Consider the following 16,436-nt stretch of genomic DNA (forward strand, 5'->3'; position numbering starts at 1 on the left):
TTAAACACAATATAATAGATTTCCCTTATTCTCTTGAGTTTTCTCGATCGTTTAAAGCAGCAGTCCCCAACCTTTTTGGCACCAGGGACCGGTTTCATGGAAGACAATTTTTCCATGGGTGGCGGGGATGGCTCAGGCGGTAATGTGAGCGATGGGGAGCGATGGGGAGTGATGGGGAGCGATGGGGAGCGGCAGATGAAGCTTCGCTCACTCGCCCGCCACTCACCTCCTGCTTTGCAGCCCGGTTCCTAACAGGCCACGGACCAGTACTGGTCTGCAGCCTGGGGGTTGGGGACCCCTGGTTTAAAGGTTAAAACAAATACTATAACACTTTGATATGGATCTCAATTATGAAGAGGAAGTATTAAAGATAATTATATTATAAATGGGAAGGACAGTGAGATAGATAAAGTTTCTACTCCTCACTTGATCTGGTAAAATGAAGAATAAGTCACATGCCATGGGAGTTCACAGAGTGACCCATGACACCAGCTGTTCCAGCAAAGCCCATGGGTTAATTCGAATAATGGCAGATCTCATTCTTCCAGAAGGCCAGACTAGGGCAAGAGCTGACTCTCAGGTTTTAGGCTACCCACCAGAAGGTACAAGGAACATTTCCAGATCAGGAGCTCTAGTGGCACTAGGCTGAACTTGAACCTTGTCCCTGGGGATTCAATATCCTCATCTTTCAAAAACTACTAAGAGTTCAACTCAATAATCTCAAAGGATCCTTTCAGTCTCAGCCTACAATTCTTTTAAACTTACACAATTATCTATCTTATGTCAGAAAATAAACCACTATAAAAAATTCAGCACAAATTCCTCTTTAGAAACTGTTTGTCAAAGTCTAGAAATCAATATAGTAAAATCTATACATGTAGATTATAGCCAAATGTCCATTAAAACTTGGTAATAAGACTGTATTCTTAAAGTTAAAATATAATTTAACTTATATAAGACACATGTGAAAGTCCTTTAAGAGCCAGAATGGCTTCCAGACATCCAGCAAAATAAAACTCTAAGGCATCTAATGAGACACTAATGAGACAACAGATAATAATCCTATCTAAAAAGCTTTTAAAATCAGAAGTTTGTTATCTTAAATAAACACATATTGAATTCAATACACATGTATTAAGCACTAGGTACCAGGAGTGCAAAAGTAATCCCCTTCCAAAAGGCATATAGCCCCTGACCCTGAATTAGTTACAATCTAGGACAAAGACACAGAAACAAGTTATTTGATTCTAACATGGTAAATGATATGCACAGGGTGCTTATGGGAACACAGAGGAACAACTAGCCTGAACAAAGATGAAGGCAAGGCTTTCTGGAGGAGTACCTAATTTGAATTAGAAACAGTGAGACAATGAGTAAAAAGAAGCCTGTTGGTAAAGGCAGTCTTTAAACTAGCAAGTGGGGGGTGGGAGAAACACCATGAAAAAAGGTATAGAGGATTGAAAAAGCATGATTTGTATAACGAACTACAAGTCTATTATTTCAGTATTTATAAAGGGAAAAAAGGGGAGGTCAAGAAAGAGGTCAATTAAGAGGCCAGACGAGGATACCACATTATAACAGAGGGCCTCCATGGTCAACAACAGCACAACAGAAAAAGTTTTTAAAAATCAAGAAAACAATTATTCGCTCATAAGCACTATACAAAACCAGTTGCATTGTTTGCCCTTATTATAAGGAAAAATACTTGGGCCAAACCCAACTAGAAGCCAGAGGGTAACAGAGCTTGCTAATGTAGTTCATACAGGTCAACTTCCTGGGTAAAAAGCAGAATGGAGAAACGGTGACAAGTGGGGCTGGAGGACAAGTGGGATAAACCTAGAAGAACCCCTTAATCACTGTGTGACCTTCAGTGAATTATTGAACCTTTCTGGGCTTCGGTACTCTCATAAACAAAATTAGGAAATTTTACTAGAATAGTTCTTAAATGCTTTTCCACCCTAAAAACTCTAGGCTAAACACAGAATTTCTTTAAAAAGATTAGAAAAGATTATGGAAGAAAGACTAGAAAGAAATATTGGTTAAATTATCCAAAAACCAGAAATCAGATACATTTGGATTTACTTCATCATCATCAGATTTTGTACTATTTGTCCCACTTTTTCTGTTATTTCCCCTCCCTGCTTCTTTCTTGACTTCTTTAGGGCTGAATAATTTAGACAGTCAATACAATAACAAAAGCAATACATCCTTGATTTATGTGTTTAAAATTCCTTTGAAGTGCGGACAATATTTCAAAATAAATGTTTCAACTAAGTAACTTTTGTAAAGTAATATGTGCACATAACACAAAACCCAAAAGGCTCAAAGAGAGCCTTCAGCAAAAAGTAAGTCTCCATCCCACTCCTGTCAGCCATATAGTTACCTTCTCTGGAGGCAGTTTCTTGCTTATTTTTCTAGAGCTACTCCACGATAAGCACTGACATATGTATATATACATATATGTGTGTGTAGACGTGTGTATTTTGCCAATCACTCCCCTCGATGGACCTCAAATTGCTTGTTTATATTTATGTTGTTTCCAATCTTTTGCCGTTACATTGTTTTATGAAGACTTTTACACATATGTTATTTCATACATGGTTAAATTTCTCTGTAGAGTAAATTTCTAGAAAAGTAATTGTTGGGTCAAAGAATATATGGTGTTTTATTCTAGACAGATATTGCTAAATCGCCTTCCATGGAAATTAAGTTAAATTTTCATAACAATAAACCTTACATTTAAGAGCCTGCTTCTTATATCCCTCAACAATACCTTTTTTAAAAACGGTACCTTGGAAAAATCACTTTTTATAACTATGTTTTTAATCCTTTTGTCACTTAACAAAAAGAATTATTTTCCAAATATCAAGTTTTGTTAACGTGTACACTTATCATAGCTTAGAGGTCTAAGCCAGTTCTGCTGGGAAAGTAAAGACTCACAAATACTTATTAAAAGTATTAAATTATTTCTATTTGCATTTAATGTCAAAGCAGATTAAAAAAAAAAAACCTCCTGACACTCTGGATACAAAGTCAAGTTGTAGAGGGACACTGACACTCTTCATTTAAGTCATCTTGTAACCAGTATTTATAACATGTGATCTTCACAAGGAGTTCAGGAATCTTGCATTTATGTATCTTATAGAGCAAAAAGTCAAAGAAGAAATGCTGGGTCAAGGAATAATACATCAGGAAGAAAAACATAAGAAACAGTAATAATGGAAACGAGAACTCATATCTGAAATGAGAACCCTATGGAAGTTTAGTTTTAACACAACTTTAGGAGGAAAGAATTGACAACAAAAATTAAAAAGGGGGGCGGAGAGAAGATTGAACTTGGAAAACAAAAAAAAAAAATGAGAGAAAAAGAACATACAGGAGAAGAATGGTGTGTGTGTCTGTAGGTCTCTCTCTAAATCAATCCATATTTCTTGGGAGGTTTTCATCTTTAGAAATCAGTTAATGAAAAAAAATAAATAAATCAGTTAATGAAACTCAATTCTGGTCAATGTCAGAAAGCTAAAAGGTGTAAAGAAAATATCCTCCCCTTAGAGACACAAGCACTGACCTGTAAAAGTTGTGTTGCAGTAGCTCTCTGCTCAGGATTCTTCACTAGGCACTTTTTAACAAAATCGGTGAAATCATCAGACCAAAGTTCTGGCTTCCTGAATGTTGGTGGTGGGTTTGTGGGAATCATAAAAATAGCCTGGTAAAAATGAAGTATCCAAAAGACACGGTAAGAATCACAATAACACACCAAATAAACAAATCTCTTTATCTATCTTTTTATCAGACTCTAAATGTGAAAAACAAATTTAAGCTGTTCTAGCATTTCCAGTAAAATTGCAATTCAGGAAGCAAGCCCATCTGCTACTAATGTAATCACTTCCCATTAAATTTCCTCTATTTGAGTTGCAGCTCATTGAGCACATCATTCTTTATTTTATCATTTTTAATCAGTCTCCAAAGTAGACTGCATTTCTAACCCTTTTACCAAACTAAGGACATTCTCTGGTTAAACAGATATATCCCCCAATTTTGCTATTGCATGCCAGATTTGCTTCCCATTTCAGGTTTTTAGTACTGCTGTTCAGAATGCCTAGCAGCAGTCTAGCTTGCTTCTGCAATCCAGAATACTTAAGTATAAATATAATTACTGCTGTGATTTGAAATAATACTTGACAGAGGCAAGACTTTTATTTCTCTTTCTAAATATATGAGTCAGGATTCCGAATGAGAAGTTTTAAAGGTAATATATCACTTTATCACTAACGATTTAATTTGGTATTAATAACAGTACTAATGATAATACATTCAGAGAGTTCAAAATTCAAAAACTTTACAAAGTTTCTGTGTCATCTTGTCTTCATAGCTACCCAGTCACCTTTTTTTGACCGAGAGAATTAATCCCTAATGTTGTTAAGAAATCATTGTATGTAATGAACTAACTTCTCTCCTGGGCTCTAGAATAGTTCCTGATAAAACACCATCACTAAAATATCATTTTCTTTGAAAAGATATGAAAACAATAATAAAGTTAAAACAAATGTATCATGCACTCAACAAATATTAGCTATCATTTTCATTTCCACATAATGTTATAAAAAGACAAGAGACAAACACCAATGACAAAAATTTTATAAAGTAAAATGAACTCAATCATATTATAACTAACTGTAGTTTAATAGGTAAGTTTAATTACACAATCAACATTACAGGTGACATGAGGAAAAAAATGGCTTTTTGGCAATCAATTAATATATGCATACACAGTATACAGACATGGGCCTCTCAAAGATGTATTCAGGGGTGAAGCATCCAAAAAACCCCTTTCTAGACTTTAGTATTCTCTGACTTTCCAGAAGAGAGGTGTCTGTCTCTGTTCTAGCTCAGTTTTTCACCTGGTTGCTGGTCCTCTTTTCTTCATGCAAATTTCATGTACCTGAACTTATGTCCCTTCTCCTTAATGCATAAAGAAAATAAAGACGGCAATACTACAAACCACAGAAATACTTAGAAACTAAGTGTTTTACCATTGAAAGAAACTCATCATAGCTATGTTTAAAACTTCTGTTCGTATATGGAGAAAATACCAAAACTGTAGACAAAGTAATAAAGATAATATATTCTTGGGGATACCAAGTTTAATGTATTCCTTTGGTATAATAAAACTGTTCTACTCTCCACTGAATTTTTACTAACTGTTCAAAAGCCATTCACAAGTATCACAGAATTTTTATAGCAAAAGACACATGAGAGATCATTTAGCTCAATCTTCTCATTTAACAGAAAAGGAATCAAAAGTCCAGAAAGGCTAAGTGACTTAAAATTTCAGACTAGCAAAGTATTCTAATGTTTCTACTATGTTTCAGGAAGGTGAGGTACAGAACAAAGAGGGTTACTCTATCTAAACAAGCAGTTAATAAGAGGACAGAGAGATGAGAGATGATGGTTCTGTTTTCAATGTATACATCTTCCCTGGTCCTCCTCTTTTACTTCCAAGTGAAGAAAGCATAAGCAAGTTTTAAGCCTTTAAGACAAGACAGTGACAGGAAAGATCTTAAAACCTATTATGGTCACAGCAGTGACACTAAAGTTGAAGCTCATTCAATGAAATACGAATGAGGGAAAGACTATTCAGTGGAGAAAATACAGTCTTTTCAACATATGGTGCTGGGAAGACTAGATATATTCACATACAATAAAAATGAATTTGGACTCTTACTTAGACCATATACAAAAATTAACTCAAATCAACAACCTAACAGTAAGAGCTAAAACTATAAAACCCTTAGAAGAAAACATAGGGGGAAAGCTTCATGACACTGAATATGGTAATGATTTCTTGGATATGACACCAAAAATCAAGGCAACAAAAGAAAAAATAAATTGGGCTTCATCAAAATTTAACAGTTTCAGGCATCAAAGGATATTATCAACAAAGTAAAGGGGCAACCCACGACAGACGGAAGGGCTGAACAAAATGTGGTGTTTATATTGTATATACACATACAATGGAATATTATTAAACCTTAAAAAGGAAGAAAAATTTGACACATGCTATAGCATAAACTTGAAGACTTCATGCTGACTGAAATAAGCCAGTTGCACAAGGACAAATATTGCATGATTCTTCTTATGGTGAGGTTCCTAGAGCAGTCAAGTTCATAGAGACAGAGAGTAGAATGGTGGTTGCCAGGGATTGTGAGAAAGGGGGAAGTGGGGAGTTAGCATTCAACAGGCACAGAATTTCAGCTGGGGAAGATGAAAAGGCTCTGGAGACGGATGGTTGGTGATGGTTGTACGGCAATGAGAATGTACTTGATTTTATGGAACTGTATACCTAAAAAATGGTTAAAAGGGTTAATTTTATGTTTTGTATATTTTACCACAATAAAAAAAATGAAGGAGGGAAAATATAAAGCACTAATCAAGTTCAGGAATATTAGTTGAATGCCTGCTACACACAAAGCATGGTATTAGACATTATATGGAGTTCAAAGATGCAGCAGGAAATATCGTCATTAACCTTTAGAAACTTCTAACCTAGTCTGGTAATGAAAGAACAGTAAAAGATTTAAAGAATAGTACAATAATAAAAGAAATGATATAAGGCATCAAGGAGAGAGGTCATTCCCCTTAGAAGAAATAGCATAAGGAAAAGAGAGAGAGTGAAATAAAGCTATTGGCAGGAGCAGAGAACGAGCTGACTATCTTATAAGGGACTAAGAAATGATAAGATTAGAAGGGGGAATGAACGATATGGAGTTTGGTCATCAAGAAAGTGCACAACTGAAAGAAGTCTTTTTTTCTGATGTGTGTGTGTGCATGTGTGTGTCTTATGTTTTTGCCTTTAATCAGAGTTTGTTTATGACCTAAGAAAAGGATTAACAAAAAACAAACAAACCTGGAGATACTCTAAATATGGAATAGAAAAGGCACTTAGGGGCTAGTGTAGATGTCCCAGGATGAGCAATAAAAAGTTTAAACTAGGATGGTATCTACAGGAATGAAACAGAAGAAATAAGGTATGAGACACTACAAAAGAAGAACCGAGAGTACATGCTAACAACATTGTTTGGGGGGCTAGAGAAAAGGAAAAACAAAAGCTTACTCCGGAATTCAAGAAATAAAAAATAGACACATTAATTGCACAGCATTCAGGTATTCTAACAGTTTACTACATCATTCTTCTGAGAGCCCTCAGAATATGCAGCAGTTTACTACAATGTGTTATCACTGGTTTCTAACTTGGAAAGTGAGCCAAAGGATCTTCTGTGGACAAAGCAATGAATATTCAATATCCAAATCTGCTGATTCTAGGGTAAGAGTTAATCTCTTTATTAGTGTACTCATCTTCTTTGAAAAAGAGAAAATCCTTTAATAGAACATTCGTATACATCTTACATCATATTACACGTATGACACCTAAGGTAGTCCTTCAAAAGCAGTGTAGCCAGTTTTATGACACAATAAGCATCTACCAAAATACAAGTATGTACCAAGTATTTTCTGTGTGTTCCTAGGTTCTATTAAAGAAACAGCAAACTGATAGGCCACAAGCTAGATAGCATCAGTGGATACCTTTTGTTCAGGCAACATCTAGCTCATACTCCCACAAGGTAAAAATCTGCTGGAATGGGAGATCAGCTCGTGCTTTGTGACCACCTAGAGGGGTGGGATAGGGAGGGTGGGAGGGAGGGAGATGCGAGAGGGAAGAGATATGGGAACATATGTATATGTATAACTGATTCACTTTGTTATAAAGCAGAAACTAACACACCATTGTAAAGCAATCATACTCCAATAAAGATGTAAAAAAAAAAATCTGCTGGAATCAAGCTGATAAGAGGAGGCCTATTGATGTATGCTCTCCCTTCTACATGGGCCCCATCTAGCCTGGCTCAATTATCTACTTTAGCTGATGGTCCCCATTACATATAACTTTGTGTTACAGATTCTAAAATAAGACACATATCTTGGGCCCACAAAGCTCACAGTCAAATGGGGGGGGTGGGCGGGGGAGGAGGGAGGCAAGGAGGACTAACACATATGAAACAAACAGCAAAATATGGAGTGCTAGAAAATAAAATTCTTCTCTAAATAACCTAATTAAGCTCAGCTCCATAGCTGAAACAGAACATAATCCGGCTTTAAGGATGGGCAAAATGGGGTTAATATCAGCTGTGGCAAAAGGCACACAAAAACACCTTCTGCCTCAAATTAAAGAATAAAAGTAAATTTGAACTCTCATCTCTGCACAATAGTTCAAAGCACCTACATAAGCCCCTATACAGACTGACCTCAAACTGCAGGTAGATGATACGAGATTGTCTAGGTAAATGTTGTTCATCTGCACTTCTGTTAAATTGATGGATAACAACTCAGTGGTTTATGACCTTGAAGCTAATGCTCTCCTTTGAACTTTGAGCCAATGACTTGCAGTCTTATCTTCAGATAATCTTAACATATAAGGCTCACCTTAGCAGTAGCTATTAGAAACCCAAGGATAAAAAGCTTAACTCTAATGCTTATTTACCCAGTCCTATCATAAAGTGATCCTAAAATGTTCACATTCTATTCCCAAACAAATACTGAACTGCATACAGTTCAAACAAATAAGTCTTAATATACGGTCTACCAAAATATAGAGACTCTAAAAATCTCCAGGAAAACCACTATACCTTTTATTTCCTTTTATTTTTTTTTTAAGGTTAGATAATCAGTAACAAACTGACAGATTTTTCTCACAGGCTTTACTTTGTTCAACTAATTTAACCTAATCATGAAGCAGAGAGGATTCTCTTGAGAATCTCCAGGCTTTGTATGAGTTGATTAGGTAATAGGCCCCTGCTGTAGAAAGTTTTGGCATTCGGTGTCTAGCCTTAAACTAACAATTCACGCCCTTCCTTGACACCAACCAAATCGCATGGACACACATTACAGCCATAAAATTTATCTTATCTCTAACACGGTTTTGATTGAAGAATGTTAGTACAATAAATGATATGATTTTCTTTGTGTTTGTTTCTACACAATGTGTTGCTTAACTATATATTGAACCTCTGATTAAGTTTTAAAAAGAACTTCCCTGATCACAAGCAGTCTTAAGAAGCCAAGAAATATGAGCCCCTCAAAATAACAAATTATCATCATTCCTGGAATTTCATGCCTTAGACTTCAGGAGCACCTAGAAGATATGAAAAGAGCTGGAGCTGAGAAACGACAAAGCCTGAACTTTATAATCTCAATAGAGTGAGTCAACACATATATCTGAAGGTAGCTGGATTTGTGAATGTACAGAAGCAATGGACATGCTAGGATAACAAAGGAACCTGTGCCACTATTCAAGAACCTCAGGTACATGAGCAAAAGGCTATCTTCATAACAAACAAATGAGATAAAGGATGAGAGAGCACTTTATAAAACTGCAAAGAACTAAAAACAAATATAGCTGTTTCCTGATAGTGAACATAATATAGAGGTAGCCAGCTACTAAGTCAAAGTATATCATTCCTAGAAAGGATACATAGTAATAATATTTTTAAAAGACTATTACAAATAAGGTAGTGAACAGTACAATGGAATGAACCCTACGCTGGACTTAGGTCAGAAACATAGGCTTGAGTTCTAAATCACACCCTCTGACGGTGTGGTCTCAGTTTTTTCATATAAGTGAGGTGGTTGAACTAGATATTTTTCAGATTCCTTTTTGGGTCTAAAAGACTCTGGCACTCTATAACTGCCTAGCAATCTAGGAGTTAAATCCTAGCTAGACAAGTATTCAATTGTTGGTTAAAAAGAAGATGGAGGTGAAAGAGGACAGTGAAGGATAAAAAAGGCCTACTAGATGTTAATATAAAAATAGAAATCTAAGTTTTTATCACCACTCCCTTAAAAGCAACTTTAAATAGACAGAGGTTTGAAGACAATATGAAAATCTAGAGTGACCCTTGCTCTTAGGGTGCAGTTTCTACAGTAAGCCCGGGGTTAAAGTATTGTCAGCATGACCTCACAATTCACTCCAGCTCCAGTTGCAGGAATTTCAGTAATCATTAATCTGGCCCATAAAGGCCAATTTGCCTGCCTAGGACCCAAATTAAGGGAAGGGATGTAGCTGGTGCCCTGGCAGTCCAGGGTGAATAAGAGAACAAACTCTAGAGGTCTGAGTCAGCTCTAGATGGCACTTGGCTACCGTAACACCACCATTATAAGTAGCCATCTGACCTCTTTTACTTCTCTAAGCCTGTTTCCACATTTTAAAAATGGGAATAATAATAACAGAACAATAAGAAATACCTCACAGAGCTGACCTGAAGTTTAAATGGGTTAACACATGTAAAATACTTAGAATAGCACCTGTCACATTATAAATGCACAATAATGTTAGCTTTATTAATCCAATTCTACCACTGAGGGTCACTTAACTAGTTTATTCAAGATCACACAGCTAGTAAAGTAGCTGTCAAAACTAGAAATCAGATCTATCTGGCTCCTTACCTACTTCACACTATCTCCATGTTTCTATTAAATTTCTGCCACAGATAATTCTATTATAAGGTAAAGGCTCTGTAACACATATTCAGTCTCCAGAAAAGAAAATGCAAAGCTATTTATATAAAAACGATTATAGTTCACTTTCTGTAATTGTGGTAAGATGCAAATAAAAAATACCAAACAATTAAGAAATGGCTAAGTAAATTACTATATATCAACAAAATGGGGTAACATATTGTCATTAAAATGGAAAATGCATAAATTACAAAACCACAAAGAAATGTACTATTAAAAGAAAAGTGAATTTACAATAGCCAAGATATGGATGCAACCTAAACGTCCATTGACAGATAAATGGATAAAGAAGACGTGATACACACACACACACACACACACACACATATACACAATATGGAATACTACTCAGCCATAAAAAATGAAATAATGCCATTTGCAGCAAAATGGATGGACCTAGAGATTATCATACTAAGTCAAGTCAGAAAGAGAAAGACAAATACCGTATGATATCACTTATATGTGGAATCTAAAATATGACAGAAATGAACTTATCCACAAAACACAAAGAGACTCACAGACATAGAGAACAGACTTGTGGTTGCCAAGGGGGATGGGGGGTGAGGGAGGGATGGACTGGAAGTTTGGGATTAGCAGATGCAAACTAGTATATATAGGATTTATAAACAAGGTCCTACTATATAGCATAGGGAACTATATTCACTATCCTTAATAAACCATAATGGAAAAGAAAAAAGAATAAAATGGAAAGATATTCACAATAAAAAAAAGAAAAGTCAAAATAAGAAAATAAAACAACAGTACATAATGATTGCCTTCACATAAAAATGACAATTGAAAGATGGTACAGAATCTCGAAAATTCAAAATATCAATTCATTGTCTACAAGACTGCATAAGATTCCTTTAAAATGTTTTATTATAAAGGCCACTATATATTCAACTTTTAAATATTATAATTATTACTGAACAAAGGCTTCATTTAAAACCACTGCTTAAGTTATCACCTATTTCAGTCTGCCTCTACAACCACCTCTCACAGAAGCACAATTTAAATTCCAATACCTCTGACTGCTTCCAGTTCAATCTTAATTGTCTTTCAAGGTTGAAATATAATATTCCTTTAATATAATTCAAAAATATCCATAAAACATGGCTACAGAAGAAATCAAAAGTGAACAGGGGCCAAAACTTAAGGAACTTTATAATTCCACCCTCTCTCAGATCTCCCAAGTTGGAATTCCTGTGTGCGATCAGCTCAATTAACTTTTATAAGGACATAAAATATACCCAAACCGGGCTTCCCTGGTGGCGCAGTGGTTGAGAGTCCGTCTGCCGATGCAGGGGACGCGGGTTCGTGCCCCGGTCCGGGAAGATCCCATATGCCGCGGAGCAGCTGCGCCCGTGAGCCATAGCCGCTGAGCCTGCGCATCCGGAGCCTGTGCTCCGCAACCGGAGAGGCCACAACAGTGAGAGGCCCGCATACCACACACACACACACACACACACACACACAAAAAATATATATATATATATATACCCCCAAACCTACAATATTAGAATTTATTCAAGAAGCTTAGAATCTAATGGGGTAGGAAAATGCATACCAGATCATTGCAATAAAATAGTGTAAGTGCTAAAATAGATGTGAACAATGGGCGTTATAAAATGACTTAGCTCAAATTGATGTTCAGAGAAAAATGAGATGCTGAGTCCTAAAGAATGAATGAGTTAATGAGGCACAGAAAAGAGAACTGCATGTTCTAAGGTGTGAGGTCTGAAATACCACAGTGTCTATGACGGAAACTGACTTGTTCCACGTGTGGGGCAGGAAAATTACAAGATGAACCTGAAGCATCTTACTGGCCCTTAAAGGAAAAAAACAAAAACAAAGAAACACTTAAACTAATCAAGTCTATCAAAAGAAGTTCAAAACCTGTAGAACTTAGCTTCACTCATAATAGATTCTGATTTAATCCGATCTGAGGTGAGAACCAGGCACAGTATTTTTTGTCTCCCAAGTAATTCTAATGTGCAGCCAACACTGAGAACCACTGTGCTAGAACATAAAATACAAGGCAAAGAATTATCATACCACATACCTCAACTTCAGCACCTTCCACATTTTAACGTGGACTCCTGTTAGTTACAAACTCATTCTAAACCCTCCAGATAACATGGAAACTATCAATACTTTACAACCTAAACAGTATCTATCACGTTTTGTATCCTCAACAGCATTAGGCATAGTTACTTCTGCAGAGTAAAATCTGAATCTATACTGAGAGTGTTGATATAAAAAACTGCAGTTAAATATGGTGACTTGAACACACTGACTTACCTCAACACCATTCCAAAAATCCTACTAAAGGACAGCAGGAATTTTTTTTAAAGGCTTAAACTCCAAAGAGAGAAGGACAATAGCAAATATGGGACAGCAATAAAATTTTGGAAACAGAAAGGTAAATGGATGAGTCATAACTAACTCAAAAGATCTGAAAAATCAGTGAGAAGCAATCAACTCCCACCACGAGGGGAAAAAATGGCTAAGAAATTGGAAGGACCAGATACATCTAAAGAAAGAGGACATCTGTAGCAATGAGCATACCTACGTGGCACCCAAATTTTAGTTTCTAAAATGCCACCCCCACTGAAAGAAACCAGTGCTCCTTGAAGAAACAATTTATTTCAGGGCTGGAACAAGGAAATTACAAGGTGAACCTGGGGTACCTTGTTGCGCCTTACTTTAGTAAGGAAGCATTCAAAGATTTATGAAATCATGTCAAAAGGCACAGGACTAGCCAAACAGAATAACTGAGCATCAAAATAGTAATAATAATGGCTATAATTGATTATAACATACTGAATAAGATGAAAATCAGTCTATAGTGATATTTTTTAAAGGGAGAGAGTTTTAGAAAAGCTATTCTTTATAGGAAAATACCAACTAGTAAATACACAATGATTGAATTACTTAGAAGATCAACATTTGTCACCCTCAATGTACTGTAATGATCAATTCAGGCAAGGATCACCAGAGGATACTACTGCCAGCAAAAAGTTACTGGAGTAACCTTGCTTGCAAGATACAAAAGCACTACCCCCACAGACCACTTAATAATCACAAAGGAGAAGATGTGCCTTTACAATAGAGAGATCTGCTCATTATCACCTTAACTAAGTGATCAAACACTAACAGACAAACTGACAGTACGTGATTTCTGACGTGACACAATACGAAATACACACCACTACCTGTGAAATCCTTCCCCAAAACATATAACCTGAATCTAATCTACTGAGTACAGGCATACATTTTTTTTGTGCTTTCCCTTACTGCGCTGTGCAGATGTTGTGTGTTTTACAAGTTTAAGGTCTGTGGCAATCCTGCATCAAGCAAGTCTATCGGCACCATTTTTCCAACAGCATTTGCTCACTTCATGTCTCAGTGTCACAGTTTGGTAATTCTCGCAATATTTCCAACCTCTTCATTATATTACTATTATATTTGTTATGGCGCTCTCTGACTCTCTGACCAATGATCTTTGATGTCATTACTGTGACTTGACTTGCTGAAAGTTCAGATGAAAATTAACATTTTTTAGCAATAAAGTATTTTTAAATTAAGGTGTGTACATTGGTTTTTTTTTAGACATAATGCTATTGCACACTTAATAGACTACAGGATAGTGTAAACATAAATTTATATGCACTGGGAAACCAAAGAAATTCATATGACTCGCTTTACTGCAATATTTGCTTTATTTGGGTGGTCTGGAACCAAATCCATGTATCTCTGAGGCATGCCTGTACTGGAAATGTGGCTAGTGTAACTAAGAAACTGAATTTTAAATTTTATTTAAATTTAAATTGCTACATGGGACTAGTGGCTATCATATTGAACAGTGCAGATATAGAAAATTTCCATCATTGCAGAAAGTTCTACTGGATTGCCCTGCTCTAGATCTAATTTCCAGGTTATAGGAAAGTTAGGGAATAGAGGAAAAAGCTAAAAGACACTAATGAGGAAACATGAAGGCAAATCCAGATTACAGGAAATTCTCCCAAAAAATCCTTGCCCCACCCTTTCAAAAACTCAATGCCATGGGGAAAAAGGTGTGTGCATGTTGGGGGACAGAGAGTACGGTGCCTGAACTAGATTAAAAGAGGCCAAATACAATGTGTGTCAACCAAAGAAATGTGAGTATGAACTAAATAGTAGATTACGTTAGAAAATCACTGTTGATTTTCTTAGGTGTAATCGTGGTACTGTGGCTATGCAAGAGTATGTTCTTTCTCTTCGAGGATGTGTGCAGAAGTAAATGTTCAGAGATGAAGTATCACACACTTCAAACAAAAGATACACAGACAGACGGACAGACAGACAGATGAGAGCTAGCTAGGCAGGTAAGAGAGGAAGAAAGGGAGGAGAAAGATGGACAGCTGGATAGATGGCAGGTACAACGACAGCTCCCACAACCACACACACCCCAAAGATTCACAGGCCACATCCTAATCCCTGGAACTTGTGGATAGCTTACCTGACATGGCAAAAAACTTTGCAGATAGAATTAAATTAAGGCTCTTGATATTGGAAGATTATCCTGAATTACCTGGGCAGGCCCACTGTATTCACAAGGGTCCTTAAAAGTGTAAGAGGGAGGCAGAAGAAGAGAATCAGAGGGGGATGTGACTACGGGAGAATGGTCAGAGAGATGCAACGCTGCTGCTCTGAAGGTGAGGAAACGGGCCACAAATCAAGGAACGTGAGCAGCCTTTAGAAACCGGGAAGGGCAAGGAAACAAATTCTCCTCAAGAGCCTCCAGAAAGAAGGACAGCCCTGCCAACACTTCAGTTTTGGCCCAGTAAGACCTGTGTTGCACTTCTAACCTACAAAACTATAAGATAATAGACTTGTGTTGTGTAAGCCACAAAGTTTGTGGTAATTTGTTACAGGAGAAGAAGAAAACCACTACAGATAAACAGCTGGGAGTGGGGAGAGGAGAAAGGGACAGGAGAAGGGAAGGAAAGGGGAGGGGGAGGAAGGGACGGAGGGATAAGGAGAGAGAAAAAGAGAAAGAGAAAAAAGAGGAAGAAGTTGTCAGGCAATACATGCTAGTGTGGTAGTGCTACCACCATCAGTATGCTGCCTCTACCTTCCAGGCTACCTCACAGTCTAAGATGGCTGCTCAAACATGAGCTACCACGTGCTCACTCCAGACAGCAGGAAGGAAGCTGGGGGAACAGTCTCAGTCAGCACTCTTTACCCAGCTTTCCTAAAAGTCCAACCCAACACTTTTCTTTACATCTGACATCCAGAACTTACATATGAAAGGAATGATGAGAAACGTAGTTTTTACTCTGAATAACAATACTTTTTTAGCCAAAACTGAAGGTTCTATTCCTAAGAATAGATGGCAATTAACAACGTCCACAGGTACACATTTATTTTGATGTATATTAGAAAAAAATAAATTGCACATAAAACCTATGATTTCAAGGATATTTTTTTCTTACTATATGGCTAAGAAAAAGAAGTGAATAAATTTAAAGTCAATTTAAGTAAAAAAATTAAGTTAACTACATGTAAAATAAAGAATTTGTCTGGTCTTTCTCCTGGATTCCTAAAAATCTTCAAAAACCCTTGGAATTTCCTGAGTGACAGGGTACCTTTGTTATACTAATGAGGTGACCCTGGTGGGCCCCAGATGGCTTCAGGATGGGCACTGATCACCAAAGAGATCAACTGTGTGATTAAAGGGTTAGGACTCTCAGCTATCTGACCTCTGGGGAGGAGCCTGAAGACTGAGCTCAAACATGCGGCTAATGATTCAATTGGGCCTACTTAATGAAACCCCGATAAAAACAGTGGACACTGAGGCTCGGTGAGTCTCTTGGTTGGTG

The 16,436-nt window shown here is 36.8% G+C and overlaps 1 protein-coding gene across 2 annotated transcripts in view; it reads right to left on the reverse strand.

Moving 5' to 3' along the window:
- The window catches only part of STK3 (serine/threonine kinase 3), a 321,860-nt gene that overhangs the window by 130,673 nt on the left and 174,751 nt on the right, over positions 1–16,436 (reverse strand). For both annotated transcript variants that reach the window (XM_030862978.2, XM_060287133.2), the window contains one exon: positions 3,569–3,706. In XM_030862978.2, the coding sequence (XP_030718838.1) occupies positions 3,569–3,706 (138 nt within the window). The remainder of the gene's footprint in view (positions 1–3,568; positions 3,707–16,436) is intronic.

The sequence above is a fragment of the Globicephala melas genome, chromosome 17, assembly GCF_963455315.2.
Source record: "Globicephala melas chromosome 17, mGloMel1.2, whole genome shotgun sequence".
NCBI classification, from domain to species: Eukaryota; Metazoa; Chordata; class Mammalia; order Artiodactyla; family Delphinidae; genus Globicephala; species Globicephala melas.